Genomic DNA, 15867 nt, shown 5'->3' on the forward strand with positions numbered 1-15867 from the left:
GAAAAGTGATCCAAAATCGTTAGACTTGCTTCCCTATTTATGCTATACATGAGTTGTAATATGAGTTGAAACTAAGATTTACTGTCATCATCTAAATAGTTTTTTTTAGATCAGCAGGAATCACTCCCCGACACCATTTCATAGAAAAAAAGTTATACAGATTTCACAGGTAAAAGAACTGAAAACGAAAGAAGTTATCCCAATAGCCACACCCTTTATTTGAGCCTAACGTTGTTGCATCTTCACTTAAGGAAATTATCAATATGTTTTTCAGATAAAATTATCCACCTGTTGGCGATTAAAACTTCTCCCGGATAGTGCGTTCACTGACTTCAGTTGAACCAGCACAGCTAGTTAGTATCGTATTCCACAAGTAAAAGTTTGAGACTGCCGCCGAGGCACTACTAAACGGTAAAAACACGGCCTTAAAAAAAACGGTAAAAACACGGTGGATTATTTGATGATGCCCGAAAAAAAGTGCACGTTCTTCTTGCTCCGTAAGCCAAGAAGAAGACGAGGGTTATAAAGGTCAAATTCCCCCGCATCTCCTTCCCTCTCCAGACTCCAGCGCTCCAAATACAATACGGGCATACCCCCCTCCACACCTCCCGATTCAAATCCGCAGCCCCAGAAAAAATCAGACGCCGAGCTCTCGCTCTCGATCTAGGGATTGATTCCTCCTGCTCCCCCCAAAACCCTAGGCGACCCAGCGGCGGAGGACCTCCACCGCCGCGCGCGCCCATGGCCGACGACCTCTACTCCTCCTCCTCCGGCGCGGCGTCGCCGGCGGCGGCGGCCGCCGCGGCCGCCGCGGCCGTGGGCTCGTCGGTGATCCCGATCGTCAACAAGCTGCAGGACATCTTCGCGCAGCTGGGGAGCAACTCCACCATCGACCTGCCGCAGGTCGCGGTCGTCGGCAGCCAGAGCAGCGGCAAGTCGAGCGTCCTCGAGGCGCTCGTCGGCCGCGACTTCCTCCCGCGCGGCTCCGACATCTGCACGCGCCGCCCGCTCGTGCTCCAGCTCGTGCACCAGCCGCTGCGCCCCTCGGGCGTCGACGACAACGAGTGGGGCGAGTTCCTGCACCAGCCCGGCCGACGCTACTCCGACTTCCGCGAAATCCGACGCGAGATCCAGGTCCACCTCCCCTCCTCGTAACCTCTCATCTCCCTAAGCGATTCGGCTACCTAAGCTCTGTAATAGGGAACCGATTGGTTTGGGGTATGCGGGTAGTGTGTTGGCCAGCATCGTAGCTATAGTATTGCAATGACACCCTCTACAAGGGTTGCAGATGACTGTTTAGTTGCGGTTTTGCTGCTTGTTTGGACACTCATATACTTGGTGCTGCTGGTGGGTTTCTATCAGCATATATATAGGTAGCCTATATCACAGCAGCTGCTGCTGCTGTCTAAACATATATTTTTGGATTTAGGGGTGATGCTTGTTGTTCTGGGTTAGTTGGCACCATATTCTGATTTAGTGGTGCCGATGCTTTGTCCATGCTGCTTCCTGGAGCAATTTCAGTAAGCGTTCTATAGTGTTGCTCTGAAAGGCTGTAGTTAGCCCTCTCTTTGATTTATTTGGTGCACTTTATATTTTGCTACATTGTGGTATGCTATTTTGCTTGTTTGAACTTGGTCTTCTGACGGTGTTAACGAATAGTGGGACTGTTTGCAATTTTTTATATTGCTGTGCATATTTAGCGAGGTTCAGAGGTTGACCCAGCTGCTGATCCCGTGTAATTTCTCTAAGTGTTCGTTTAAAAGTGTTGGAGGTTTTCAGTGATGCATTAAAATTTGGTATCCTTGATTCTATGGACTTCTGTTTATGTGCTCCTGCTGATACTGTGTAATTTTGCTTATGTTACTGAAAGAATTGCTGAGAGTTTAGCGACCATTACAATCTGGGTAGTGTAGTGCACCAACTTGGTTTAACTAGAATATCTTGTACTTGTCAATGACAAGCTTCACAAATAATGCAGGCAGAAACTGACAGGGAGGCTGGTGGTAACAAGGGCGTGTCAGATAGGCAGATACGTTTGAAGATCCATTCGCCAAATGTTCTTAACATCACTTTGGTCGATTTGCCTGGAATTACTAAGGTGCCAGTTGGCGACCAACCAACTGATATTGAGGCCAGAATAAGGACTATGATATTGTCATATATCAAGCACAAGACATGTATCATCTTGGCTGTTTCACCTGCAAATGCAGATTTAGCTAATTCTGATGCTCTTCAAATGGCTCGTCAGGCAGACCCTGATGGTATGTATGCCCTGCAAAGTCCACCTTTAGTTCAGTAGACCAGTTCTATCTAGATGTAGTATCTTACTAGGCTGATCCCTCTTCTTGTAGGTTCTCGAACAATTGGTGTTATCACAAAGGTTTGCTCCTGAACCATAAATTTTTACTATATTTGTTCGGAAAGCAAATGCCCTTCAAATGTCAGCCAACTTCTGATATTTAATGATCTTCTGTTTTCCTCCAGTTGGACATAATGGACAGGGGCACCGATGCCCGTAACTTTTTGCTGGGAAATGTCATCCCATTACGACTTGGTTATGTTGGTGTCGTAAACCGCTGCCAGCAGGTACTTTTTTCTGCAATATTTTACTTAGTTTAAGGGTGCTGATGTATTTATAACTTGTCATGACATCGTCTTATTTGCAGTTTGATAGTGATCTAACTTTTTTGTCACTGTGCTCATTCTGTATAATAACAAAGACTTACAAATGACATATTTTCGTCTCATTGCTGACTGTTGCTTGTTGAGAAATAGCGTTCAACAACCATAGAAATTATAGATAAATTAATACCTGATGTAAAAATAGATGAACTTAACACCTAGTTCATAAATAAAAATCATTCAGAATGCTGCACTGCTAAGTAGTAATCGTTGTAATGTGTTGGGCGTATTCTGTTATTGCACATCACCGTCTTGAGTGTTATGAAAGGTTTTGTTTTAGCTGTCTAACTTTTGTTGTTAAATAATGTAGGATATCATCTCTGATCTCAGTATCAAGGATGCCCTGGCACGAGAAGAAAAATTCTTCCGTAATCAGCCGGTATGCTGCAGTGAAGTTCACGCTTTCTTCATTCTTGCGTTCTTTCATATTTCGTCGTCCTGAAATGGCATTCTTTTCAGGCATACAATGGTCTTGCTCAGTACTGTGGGATACCACAGTTAGCAAAGAAGCTAAACCAGGTATTTTGGTAAATAATATATCTGTTATGGCCAATGTTACATGACTTCCAGATGTATGCTGTGATTTAAACTAGGAAATGAATCTATGTGGTTTCAGATCTTGGTCCAACATATAAAAACTATTCTGCCGGGACTGAAGTCACGCATAAGTTCTCAATTGACAGCTATTGCCAAGGAGCATGCCTTTTATGGTGATCCAGTCGAGTCCAAGGTCGGTTTGAATTAATATTATTTGGTCAAACTGATAAGAAACATACACTTTTTTGTTGCAAAATCATTTGTAACAAATTATATTCTCTTGTCTGACATGGTTTGTTTAGCAGCTAGTAAAATCTGGTTGCTTAATCTTCCTTTTTTTTTTGTTCTTTTGGTCTTTGCATTACTGACTAATCCCTATGTTCTCTGATTTCAGGCTGGGCAAGGTGCTAAGCTTTTGAACATTCTAGCTAAATACTGTGATGGTAATAACTGAACCATGACCACTTTCCTGGTTCCTCTGTTTCAGTCCTATATATTTATGCTTTGTGTCATTATTTTATTCCTAAATGTAAACGTATGTGTGTGCTGTAGCTTTCTCCTCGATGGTAGAAGGAAAAAATGAAGATATCTCAACAATTGAGCTTTCTGGTGGAGCAAGAATTCACTATATTTTCCAATCTATCTTTGTCAAAAGCTTAGAGGTTTGTAAGTTCGCATATACTGGCTTACTGGATCTTTTGGTACCCTGCATGGTAGCATTTATCAGATCCATGTTATCAGGAGGATCTAAGATCTGCCTTTTGTAGGGTGTTGACCCTTGCGAGGATGTCACCGATGAAGACATCCGCATGGCTATACAAAATGCAACTGGTCCTAGGAGTGCTTTGTTTGTACCTGAGGTATATTGCATTTGTGCCCTTTTGTGTAAGAATATGTTAATTTGTACTAGTAGATGCTTGCGTATTGGTCAGTTGGCTGAAAACTTGTCCTTGTGCTAACAATTTGTCAGGTGCCATTTGAAGTGCTTGTACGTAGACAAATCAGCAGATTGCTTGATCCAAGTCTTCAGTGTGCAGAATTTATATATGAGGAACTAGTCAAGGTATGTCAGTCCAGTTGTAAAATCTTGGAAACAGAAATTTAAGCATTTACTGGCTAAGGTTTCATAGTGTTAAATAACATTTAACTTGCTGATTTACCTTTTCTATTTTGCTTATCCTGGTAACTTGTGTTTTGCCTTAGATGAGCCACCGTTCTCTTAGCAATGAGCTGCAGCAGTTTCCTATACTCAGAAGGAGCATGGATGAAGTAATTGGGAAGTTTTTACGTGATGGGCTTAAGCCAGCACAAGATATGATAGCACACATTATTGAGATGGAGGTAAACATTTTTTTGCCCTATGGGGATTCTAATTGATTTTCGTAGTACCCCATAGGAGTTTAAAGACATGTGGAGTACATCACTTGCCTATATTCTATTTCGAGCTTCCGCATATAGTGATGAAAACACCTGCACAATTTGTTGTCTTAATAGTAATAAGAAACTAACTATTTCGTACAATTATTGTGACTCAAAAGTGATCTGAATAACTTGTTTCCTTTGTTATTCTTTCCTTGCACTGGTGTCTTGTCCGTTTTCATTATTTTTTACTCGAGATGAAATTATCTTGCAGGCCGACTACATAAACACATCTCACCCAAGTTTCATTGGTGGCAGCAAGGCCGTAGAGCAAGCGCAGCAACAAGTCAGAACGGCTAGATTGCCTGCAACGGTGGTTAGAAGAGTATGTATATTTTATTGAACATTATAGAGTAATTTCTTCTGTTTTGACTCTGGGCAACTTAACTGTAGAATCGCTACCAACTAGAATACAAGTATATGCTGAAAAAGAATCACTGCTCAACCGCAACATTGATTACGGTGCCTCGCAAATGAGCTATTTTCTGTTTCTTTCTGTCATTGATATGCCCTGTCAGAACTCTGAATTAGATGAAAGCTTAATTTATATCCGATGGAGAACTTCGCTGTCCTACTAGCAACAGTTACTTGGATGTTAATTTTTTCTTGAAAGTTTCTCAATGCAATTCCTGATAACCCTGTTGTTATGCTCCAAACCATAAGCGAATAAAGTCAATGCATAAACCAAATGCCAGAGCTATATATAAATTATTGATTTGGGGAATCAAGACTTTTTTTGATTTGTCAGGAAATATCATAGAATGGTTAGATATCATCACATTAATTTGTTAATATCAAACCATTTATATCTTTGGGAAGGCGTGTATACCAAGCCAACTCTCGCTGTACATGCTAGAACTTGTGGTGCTAGATAATGATTGTGGACATCCAAACGTCTACTATTTATTTTTGGCACATTTTTAGCATGTTTAATAATGTTTGAAGATGTTTAACTAAGTTATGCCTTTATTATTGATGTCCTTCATTTGTATTTTGAGCCAGTCCACATTCTGTAAACTACATCCTTGTATTTAACAATACTACACTGCAGGATGGAGTAGATGCCGATAAGCCACAGGCTCCTGAGAAAACCCAAAGATCACGTGCATTATTGGGTAGAACTGCTGGTGTGAATGGAGTTGTCAACGACCAGATCCAGGTTTTTTTGCGTCACTTATTTTTTAATCAGCAATGATTTGGTTGTGTTCCTAAGATTATGCTCCTTTCCTGTTGTGGTCATTAAAGCAGGGTGTACGATCTGCTGCTGAGGCAGATAGACCGGGATCTTCAGGTAAGGATTCCGTTGCAAATGCATTGTATCCTTTGATTGCGTATACTATCGTATCTGAGTGTAGTAGGTCAGCGATGTTTTTTTATTATAAGTATATACTACAATATCACCTCGACCCATTTTACTTACCTGATTATCATTCAGGTAGTGGAAGCACTTCCTTTTGGGGCTCAATATTTACCTCAAATGAGGACCGTGCACACTCTTCAGCAAGAGATAGTTCAGTGAACAAATCTTATGCTTCAGCCACTCCTAGCCTGGAACATTCATTCTCTTCAATACATTTAAAAGAGGCGAGCCATCTTGCTAATGCTCTTTTAATTTTCCTTTGTTATTTGAACGTGTTAAGTGATTGATGGATACCATTCTTAACAGCCGCCGCTAGTCCTCAAGCCTTCAGAAAATCATTCTGAGCAGGAGGCCCTTGAAATAGCAATTACAAAGTTGCTGCTGCAGTCATATTACAATATAGTCAGGAAAAATGTTGAGGACTTCGTACCAAAAGCTATTATGCATTTCCTGGTATGATTCTTGTAACTCTTAGCATCTCTACTGAAGAGTGCATATCTTGCTTATTTTCTTGTACAATTTTTTCCTATTCTGTGCGATGTTTGTGTTATTTTTTAGTTGCATGGTAAACATAGATGGGGGACAGTTCATATATAAATCCGGCAATGCTTTGTCCAACTGCCAAGCATGGTTAAACACCATTCGTAGAATCACAAACACTATATTGGGAACCTATATTATTGTGGCTTTGCAGCATTATTAAATTTGCATCTTTCTTATTTGTTAGCATTTGCTTTACCAATGAGCTTTCAGAGCTTTGCATAGCATTGTGCAGCTTGCTCTGAAGCTCCTTTTCTGTTTCTTGTTTGAAAAGGAGGTGGGCTTGATCAAAGTCTTGCCTCCTTTCTTTTCCTTGTGTCTTGATTCAGCTTTCTGCAGCAAGCAGCACAGAACACTACTGACTTTTTTTTTCAGCAATTTTTTTTTTACTAATGAGCTTTCAATGCTTTGCATTGCACTGCAGATCACCCTCCCATTCGTTTTTTTTGGAAAGAAAAGGGTGGACTTGATCAAATTCTTGCCTCCTTTCTTTCCTTAACTCTTGATTCAGCTTTCTGCTGTTGCTAGTGGCAGGAAGCCACAGAAAGCCTAGTACTAAGTATTTTTGTTTCCCAGCTCTGTTACTTAAGAAAACTGTTTGTCTTGCAGGTTAATCACACAAAAAGAGAGCTGCATAATTTCCTTATAACTGCCCTTTATAGGTGAGAAGGCAGTTCCTACTCCTATTTGAATCATATTCCGTAAACACCATAAACAGAACAAAATTATTTGCTGTTACTCCTATACAATTATAGTTCATATTTACTTACCATTGCAGAGAAGAGCTCCTTGGGGACATCCTAAGAGAACCTGATGAAATAACTACAAAGCGGAAGCAGATACGTGAAAACCTTAGGATCCTTCAGCAAGCCTACAAAGTATGTTTTCACAAACTACTTGAAGCTTTCCATCTAATCATGTTATATACTACTAGATCTGACGCAACTTTTTTGCGCCTTTTGTATTTTGCAGACTTTGGATGAGATACCGCTAGAAGCAGAGACAGTTGAGAGAGGATATTCCCTGGATTCTGATGCGACTGGTCTACCACGGGTCCATGGGCTTTCTTCATCCTTCCACGACGGAAGCTCACCATATTCTACCCCAAAGCAGTCTAGGAATCGGAAGGGCCACTCTGGGGAGCAACAACCTTTCAATCCCAGCTCAAGTGGCAATGGATTTTGATATTGCCTTTCACGACCGTCCCCCGGTTTAGTGACTTGAGCCAGCAGATGGCTGGTAGCAACACGCTATTCCAAATTCAGTTTGCGGGTGCCCAATAGATATATGTTTTTTCTAGCCATTGTTATTCTTTGTAGTGTTGCGCCCAACGAAGCATTGGCATGGTGCCAGATTTTTGCCGCTTGCCTCTCTTGTACAGTATATCGCAGCCCAATCATTTCGTCTTAAAATGATACCGGTGATGGGTAAGTTTTTTTTGGTTGAAACCCATGTAAGAAGCTATGGGGACCTACTAGTTTTAGTTCTGAGTGTCTGAGTACTGTATCTGAAGATTCTGAACACGGTTTATTTTTACCGTGATAAGTCTGACATGGTTCGTGGGAAGATGTTAAGAAATGGTGCTACAGGAGTTTTAATGTTTCATCACCCCATCACTTTGATGATTAATATCCGTATTTTTTTACTAATTAATTCCTTTGCCATTCAATAGTTCTCTTCTGCAGGGAACAATTCGGCTCGTTCAATTTCGTTTTCCATATAAAATCGACTATTTACTGAAGGTTGCAACTTTTCTCTTTGTTAGTCATAGGGGCTAAGGTCCTATATTCTGATCATTCACACTATTTTAATGTATCGCTCGCTCACAATACCGTGTTTGATGGCTAACGTGCAAAGGGTGCTTGCAACAGGCCAACAACACCTACAAATAATACCAGATGCAGGCATCACAACTGCACTTCAGTCTTCCTCCATCTGAAGAACACTAGTGTAGGATAGATATCTGCATTGTTTTGAGATATGGGAGGAAAACAAGAGGCTAGCACATACCGATTGAGAAATCGTACATAGATATGATACGCTTGGCTGATAAATCGGCCGTATCTAAATATGGTGTCTACCCAATTAACTGTAGCTTTAAGCTGTATGATGGTGACACGGAGGACGTCCACATGGAGGCTACGGAGTTGTAGACATGCGGTATTAGATGCGGATTGAAAAGTAGTCATTGACACATGAAAGGGAAGAGATAATAACTTAGTTGATTACGATTACTTAATAGCTAGCAATGTATTCTGGATCTGCCGTACTTCAAAATGTGCATAGATTTCAAAAAGTCTTGCATTGGTTGCCTGTGTCTGACTTGGACATGATAAGCACAGAGTTCTCCCTGGGCAACTCGATGTGCAGCCTGCCAATCATTTCAGAAAGCACGGACGCCAATTATTCATCACAATATCTTTATTCGTACTACCATGGCATTCCCACTGAAAAAAGTGCCACGAGAATTGTTGCTTGCGCAGTTGCCACGCAGAGACGTCAGCGCCTGAGCGGATACTGGTATAAGGCTAGCCATAGTGCTAGTATTATAAGAAGTATAATGCATGCCACCTTGACAAAAATCTTGATGTGGCGCTATAATTAATGAGGAGAGATATGCTAGTGGTATCATAATATGATACTGTATCATAGCACGTGAAACTAGAAAATTTAATGTCAAATACATCCTATACACACAATTGCATTAAGATTCTACAAATAATTAAATATCATGAGATTATGGTACTACTAGATGATACTAACCACTATAGGGGTAGTATCATAGACTTGTATCATATGGATGATACCACTATATGATACTTTGCACTATGGTCAGCCTGAGCAATTCTACCGTACTTGCGTGGAACGGCAATGGAGGCTGGCACCTCCTCGCAAAAAGAAAAGTATTAGTACATTCGTTTCAAAACATAGATCTTTTTTAAAAAGCTAATTAATTCAAGTATCCGGAATCCTCATCAACTGTTCCCGCAATCTATCTTGCGGAGGATAAAACAAGAAAGACAACCCTTCCCGGCAACAAGAACCACCTTCCCCAATGCGATAATTGGGCCCCCCTTTGAGTATTTATCGGCTAATAAGAAGAGCGGACCTTTAACATCTTGAAGATAAAATAGCCGGAAAGTTTGCCTCCAAAAATTGGAAAAATGTAAACATGATCGGCCGCCATGTCTTGGATCAGGTTGTCCTCCCGTCCCAAGCAATCTACCATATTACTTATATTGAACTTCCAAAGGACGTTATAAAGAGGACCATTGCTTTTTTTTAAGAGCTTATTGTGGGCGGGAGAGGACAAGTTACCGATGGAAAATGCAAAGTGAACTGGGACAAAGTTTGTCGCCCCACAAAGCTTTGTGCGCTTGGTATCCTATATCTCGACAAGTTTTCCGCCGGTCTAAGGCTTGATTGGATAGATGAGACCAAGGCATGGATAGGCCTTGGGAACCCGTGTAACGAAAGCGGCTATTTTCGGCGGCCACGGTGGTTACTGTTGGCAACGGTGAAAAGGCCAAATTTTGGACCCCGCCTTGGCTCGATGGCATATGCCCAAAGGATATTGCGCCAAAAATCATCGCAAAATCGAAGAGGAAAAATTGCATGGTTTGGAAGGCTGTTGAGAATAATTTTTTGGTCAATCAAATAAACACCCAAGTTGGTTTTGACATGGAACATATCCAAAAATTTGTCACTCTATGGGGGTTTTTATATCCAATATCCAACTTGACCAAGAAGTCCTCAATAATATTCTTTGGAAATTTACAAATGAAGGCAAATACTCTGCCCCGTTGGCCTACAAGATGCAGTTTGAAGGGCTAATTTCAAAATCACTAAATGTTTCGGTTTGGAAGAATTGGGTTCCACCAAATTGCATTTTTTGCTTGGTTGGTAATGCAAAATAGGATTTAAATGGCGCATAGACTTTGACGGAGGGGTGGCTGACTTTGCAACCAAGTGTAAGAATCTGCATCACATCTTGTCTACAAGTGTAGATTCACTATTTGTATATGGAAGGAGATTTTTGCATGGTGTGGTATTCATGGCATGACTCCAGAGCTTTAGGCCAATGAACCCGACATCAACATTTGGTGGACAAAAAGTGCATTTCAAAGAGGGACGGTGCGGAAGGTGATGGCCTCAATAATCATGCTCATTTCTTCGGAAATTTGGAAAGAGCAAAATACTAGAGTGTTCCGTCACGCATCGTCTGCCGCGGACATTGTCATCATTCGAATCAAAGATGAGGCCAAAGCTTGGATCCTCCTGGGGGCAAATTTCTCGAGTAATGCAATTTCAGAAGAGTAGGCTTCCCTTAAAGTCCTAGGGAATGTCCTAGGTAAATGTTTCTAAAACCTCCTTCTCTATTAATGAATATAGCAAATCTTTTGCATTGCTTTTAAAAAAAAAGAACAACACATCGGTGGTTGAGGCGTGAACGAAAACAACGAATGAGCAACGATGAAGACAGCACTAGTGGAGAAATCCCTTCTCTTAAAGAATGGTGTCTGAGTAGCTCATAGCTCATAATATTTCTGAACTACTTCTTCGTAATATTTTCCTCGTAATTTTCTTCACTGCAGCGAATTCATCTTATTCATTTTTTGTGTGTGTTTGATACTACTAGTTTTTCTGATGTTGTGTGAGTAATTCATGTATTTCTGAAATACATCTCCGTAGGATCTTTCTGGTGCTTTTCTTCAGTGCCACTGATCTTACCCAAAATTATGTGTTTGATAGATACTAATTTTTTTTAATAAGACAAACTGTTTTTCAATACATTCACACAGTCAAAACTTAACATCGAGCAAATATTTTTTTGGTTACTAGAATCACTTTGATCATTACAACCTTTCTATTTGGTACTGACTCATGTGAGATGTTAGCGGCTGTCTACAATGGAATTTTGTAGATGCGGCTTCAATGCTCCTTGGCGGGAAGCAATGAGCTGCAATTTAGTGAAATTTACAACCTTTCATTCAAGATTAAGCCAACAAAATCCTTACTCGCTCTACCAATCTACATATGCAAGCCCATCAAGGCTCTATTTTTTTTTCAACAATGATCTTAGGCCCTAATTAATTATCCAACAGATGAATCTCTCGATTAATAGTCATGAAGGAAGATAGTTTTAAGAAGGCGTACCCAATTCTCTAGATGAGAAGCCGTGTGCAAACGGGAAAAAACGCTCCCCTCGCGTCGCCCCCTCCTGGCGACCGAGGGAGCGAACCCTAGCGCTCTCCGCCGCCGCCCCCCTCCATCCTCCCCTCCTCCTCGTCGCCCCCAGAGGCGCCGGCGTCAAAGCACGCGGCGTCGGTGAAGGGGGCGGCGGGGATTTTGGCCCTCGCTCCTCCCGCGGCGACTAGGTGGAGGACCGCCGCGCGAGGTTCGCCATGGTCGTGGCTGCTGCTCGGTGGGCTCTCCCTGCCGGCGGCCGCCTCGGTGGGGGCTCTGGGAGCCAGGGCGGCGGCCCTGGGCGGGTGTGGACGGCGTCGGCCCTGCGGCGGGCAGCGGCCGTGGTTGCTGGCCGTCGTTCTCGGCCGCGCGGGCGGCGAGGCGACGGAGGTTGAGGGTCGCGGCACCGGTCTGCGCCGTCAGCCCGGTTGCCAGAGCTGAAGATGAAGCCTCCTCTTCCTCGTTTTGTTCTTCCCCTGCCAGATCTGGAGCTCGGTGGTTCCGGCCGCCGATTTTAGGTGTTGGGCAGAGGGTGGTGTTGGCTGGTGGTACCGGGGAAACCTTTGGGCAACCACGACGAGGACGACGCCGCCGGCGCCGCGCTCCTTCTCGAAGGCCTCGTCGAGGTACCACTCTCACTACCCTCCTCTGCGTGGGCGAAAGCCTGGTGTTTCCTTGCGGACGGCGGCGGCGTTGCGACGTCGGTCCCCTTCCTGAAGGCGCCGTCTTGGGAACTGCAGAGGTGGGTGAACACCGGCGGTTTGAGGTGGCTGTGGCGACTCGCTCTGTTTGGCGAAGCTTTTTCCCCGTGTTGACTGGTGATACGTCCAATTTGCATCACTATTTTATATCATAATTTGCTGTTATTCATTGATATATTTCATATTGGGACACAATACTTATATTATTTCATCTATTTTGCATGTTTCATGATTATTTGGAGATCGAGCACCGCAGCCAGGATTCTGCTGGAAAAAGCACCGTCGGGATGCGATATTTCGGAAGATCAACTGTGGAAGGAAGTTTTACCAAAAATCCTATTTTTCCAGATGACGGAGGAAGCCAGAAGGGGGAGCCAGCTGGACCCAGGGTGGGCCCACACCATAGGGTGGCGCGGCCCATGGCCTGGTCGCGCCACCATGTGGTGTGGGGCCCCCTCGGCCTCTTTCGCCTCCTTTTCTTCGCGAAACCCTTCGTCCCGAAGACCTAAGCCACGAGAGGAATCCTCACGAAGGGTTACGGCCGCCTCCGCGGGGCGGAGAACACCGGAGAGAAAAGAGCTCTCCGGCGGGCGAGGAATCCGCCGGGGAAATTCCCTCCCGGAGGGGGAAATCGACGCCATCGTCACCGCCATCGAGCTGGACATCATCTCCATCACCATCATCATCATCTCCACCATCATCACCGCCATCTCCACCGCTGGACATCGTCACCGCTGTAGCAATTTAGGTTTGATCTTGATTGTTTGATAGGGGAAACTCTCCCGATACTGATTTCTACTTGTTGTTGATGCTATTGAGTGAAACTATTGAACCAAGGTCTATGTTCAGATTGTTATTCATCATCATATCACCTCTGATCATGTTCCATATGATGTCTCGTGAGTAGTTCGTTTAGTTCTTGAGGACATGGGTGAAGTCTAATTGTTAGTACTGAACTATGGTTGAGTAATATTCAATGTTATGATATTTAAGTTGTGGTGTTATTCTTCTAGTGGTGTCGTGTGAACGTCGACTACACGACACTTCACCATTTATGGGCCTAGGGGAATGCATCTTGTACTCGTTTGCCAATTGCGGGGTTGCCGGAGTGACGAAACCTAAACCCCGTTGGTATATCGATGCAGGAGGGATCGCGGGATCTCGCAGTTTAAGGTTGTGGTTAGATTTATCTTAATTACTTTCTTGTAGTTGCGGATGCTTGCAAGGGGTATAATCACAAGTATGTATTAGTCCTAGGAAGGGCGGTACATTAGCATAGGTTCACCCACACAACACTTATCAAAACAATGAAGATTAATCAGCTGTATAGCGAAAGCACTAGACTAAAATCCCGTGTGTCCTCGAGAACGTTTGGTCATTATAAGTAAACAAACCGGCTTGTCCTTTGTGCTAAAAAGGATTGGGCCACTCGCTGCAATTATTTCTCTCGCATTTTACTTACTCGTACTTTATTCATCTGTTACATCAAAACCCCCGAATACTTGTGTGTGAGCATTTACAGTGAATCCTTCATCGAAACTGCTTGTCAACACCTTCTGCTCCTCGTTGGGATCGACATTCTTACTTATCGAAGATACTACGATACACCCCCTATACTTGTGGGTCATCAACCGGCAGGTGCCAGGTTTGATGCTCTGCTTCTCCATTGCCCCTGCTTGCTGGTGGCGACGCCCTCGAGCCTGGGTGAAAGGGGAAAGGGTTCCCCTTTACGGCAGTAGCGACGCTGGGTTGGCGAGCGGCCATGCCTTGGTGGTCCTGTTCATCCGTGGGGGTTGGCTCGTGCCCTCTTCCGTCGTTTCTTCTTCGCTGCGTCTTCTTCCCTGCAGCTCCGGTCTGATGTGGTGGTTGCTCCGGCGATGGTGGTGGTCTCGGTGAAGTTCCCTCCCGTCTTTGATGGCGTTCCCTTTGGCAGTCTAGCTCCCTCTTTTCCGCTGTGTTCTTGGGGGAACTCCTTCGCCTCCCGACGGTACGGTGCCCTTCGATCCAGGGCAAGGGACAAGGGGTCTCTTTTCGGAGGTGGAGACGGTGGAGGCTGGATCTAGATTTGCCTAGTGGGTGCGGTCGACGACACGGTCCGGTGGCCTCTCCAAGCTCTTGCTTGCCTTCCCGGTGCTCTCCTCGATGTCTAGCTGTGGTGTAGGCGTTCCAAGTGGTGTTTCTTGTTTCGATCTTTAGTTTGCTTGTGGTGCCTGTTCCTGTGAGTTGTTTGTAAGCACGTTTGTATCTGCCGTTGGTGGCTTTATTAATTTAAAGCTGGGCTAAGGCCTTATGTTTAAAAAGAAGGCGTACCCAACCCAAGCACACCTCCATTCAGCGTTATTTGTGAAGGAGATATGCCCTAGAGGCAATAATAAAGTGGTTATTATTTATATCTTTATGTTTATGATAAATGTTTATATATCATGCTAGAATTGTATTAACCGAAACATTAGTACATGTGTGATATGTAGACAACAAGAAGTCCCTAGTATGCCTCTTAAACTAGCTTGTTGATTAATGGATGATTAGTTTCATAATCATGAACATTGGATGTTATTAATAACAAGGTTATATCATTATATGAATGATGTAATGGACACACCCAATTAAGCGTAGCATAAGATCTCGTCATTAAGTTATTTGCTATAAGCTTTCGATTCATAGTTACCTAGTCCTTATGACCATGAGATCATGTAAATCACTTATACTTGGAAAGGTACTTTGATTACACCAAACACCATCTGCGTAAATGGGTGGCTATAAAGGTGGGATTAAGTATCCGGAAAGTATGAGTTGAGGCATATGGATCAATAGTGGGATTTGTCCATCCCGATGACGGATAGATATACTACGGGCCCTCTCGGTGGAATGTCGTCTAATGTCTTGCAAGCATATGAATGAGTTCATAAGAGACCACATACCACGGTACGAGTAAAGAGTACTTGTCGGGAGACGAGGTTGAACAAGGTATAGAGTGATACCGAAGATCAAACCTCGGACAAGTAAAATATCGCGAGACAAAGGGAATTGGTAATGTATGTGAATGGTTCATTCGATCACTAAAGTCATCGTTGAATATGTGGGAGCCATTATGGATCTCCGGATCCCGCTATTGGTTATTGGTCGAGTGAGTACTCAACCATGTCCGCATAGTTCTCGAACCGTAGGGTGACACACTTAAAGTTGGATGTTGAAATGGTAGTTCTTGAATATGGAATGAAGTTGGAATATTTGTTCGGAGTCCCGGATGTGATCCCGGACATCACGAGGAGTTCCGGAATGGTCCGGAGAATAAGATTCATATATAGGATGTCATTTTATGTGAATAAAATGTCGCGGAAGGTTCTATGGAAGGTTCTAGAAGGTTCTAGAAAAGTCCGGAAGATGCGGTGACCCAGCATACCACTGCATGTTGTAGTATACAAGTCGTTGATATGATCT

At 43.4% G+C, this 15867-nt stretch overlaps 1 protein-coding gene across 2 annotated transcripts; it reads left to right on the forward strand.

Annotated features, from left to right (window-relative positions):
- The first annotated feature begins 603 nt into the window (after positions 1 to 603).
- LOC124660136 (dynamin-related protein 3B-like) lies at positions 604 to 8171 on the forward strand. Of its 2 annotated transcripts, none has more exons than XM_047197924.1 (20): positions 604 to 1134; positions 1979 to 2261; positions 2352 to 2380; positions 2485 to 2586; positions 2993 to 3061; positions 3142 to 3201; positions 3299 to 3412; positions 3614 to 3662; positions 3772 to 3881; positions 3987 to 4079; positions 4190 to 4282; positions 4423 to 4560; positions 4853 to 4963; positions 5690 to 5797; positions 5884 to 5929; positions 6074 to 6222; positions 6305 to 6451; positions 7148 to 7200; positions 7317 to 7416; positions 7511 to 8171. In XM_047197924.1, exons 1-20 carry the CDS (start codon positions 742 to 744, stop codon positions 7721 to 7723), a joined length of 2460 nt encoding a protein of 819 aa, XP_047053880.1. In that variant the 5' UTR covers positions 604 to 741; the 3' UTR covers positions 7724 to 8171. The 2 variants fall into 2 exon arrangements, with proteins under 2 accessions (XP_047053880.1, XP_047053882.1); XM_047197926.1 differs by having other exon boundaries at positions 5887 to 5929.
- Positions 8172 to 15867: the final 7696 nt, after the last annotated feature.

Source organism: Lolium rigidum, chromosome 6 (genome assembly GCF_022539505.1).
Source record: "Lolium rigidum isolate FL_2022 chromosome 6, APGP_CSIRO_Lrig_0.1, whole genome shotgun sequence".
NCBI lineage: Eukaryota > Viridiplantae > Streptophyta > Magnoliopsida > Poales > Poaceae > Lolium > Lolium rigidum.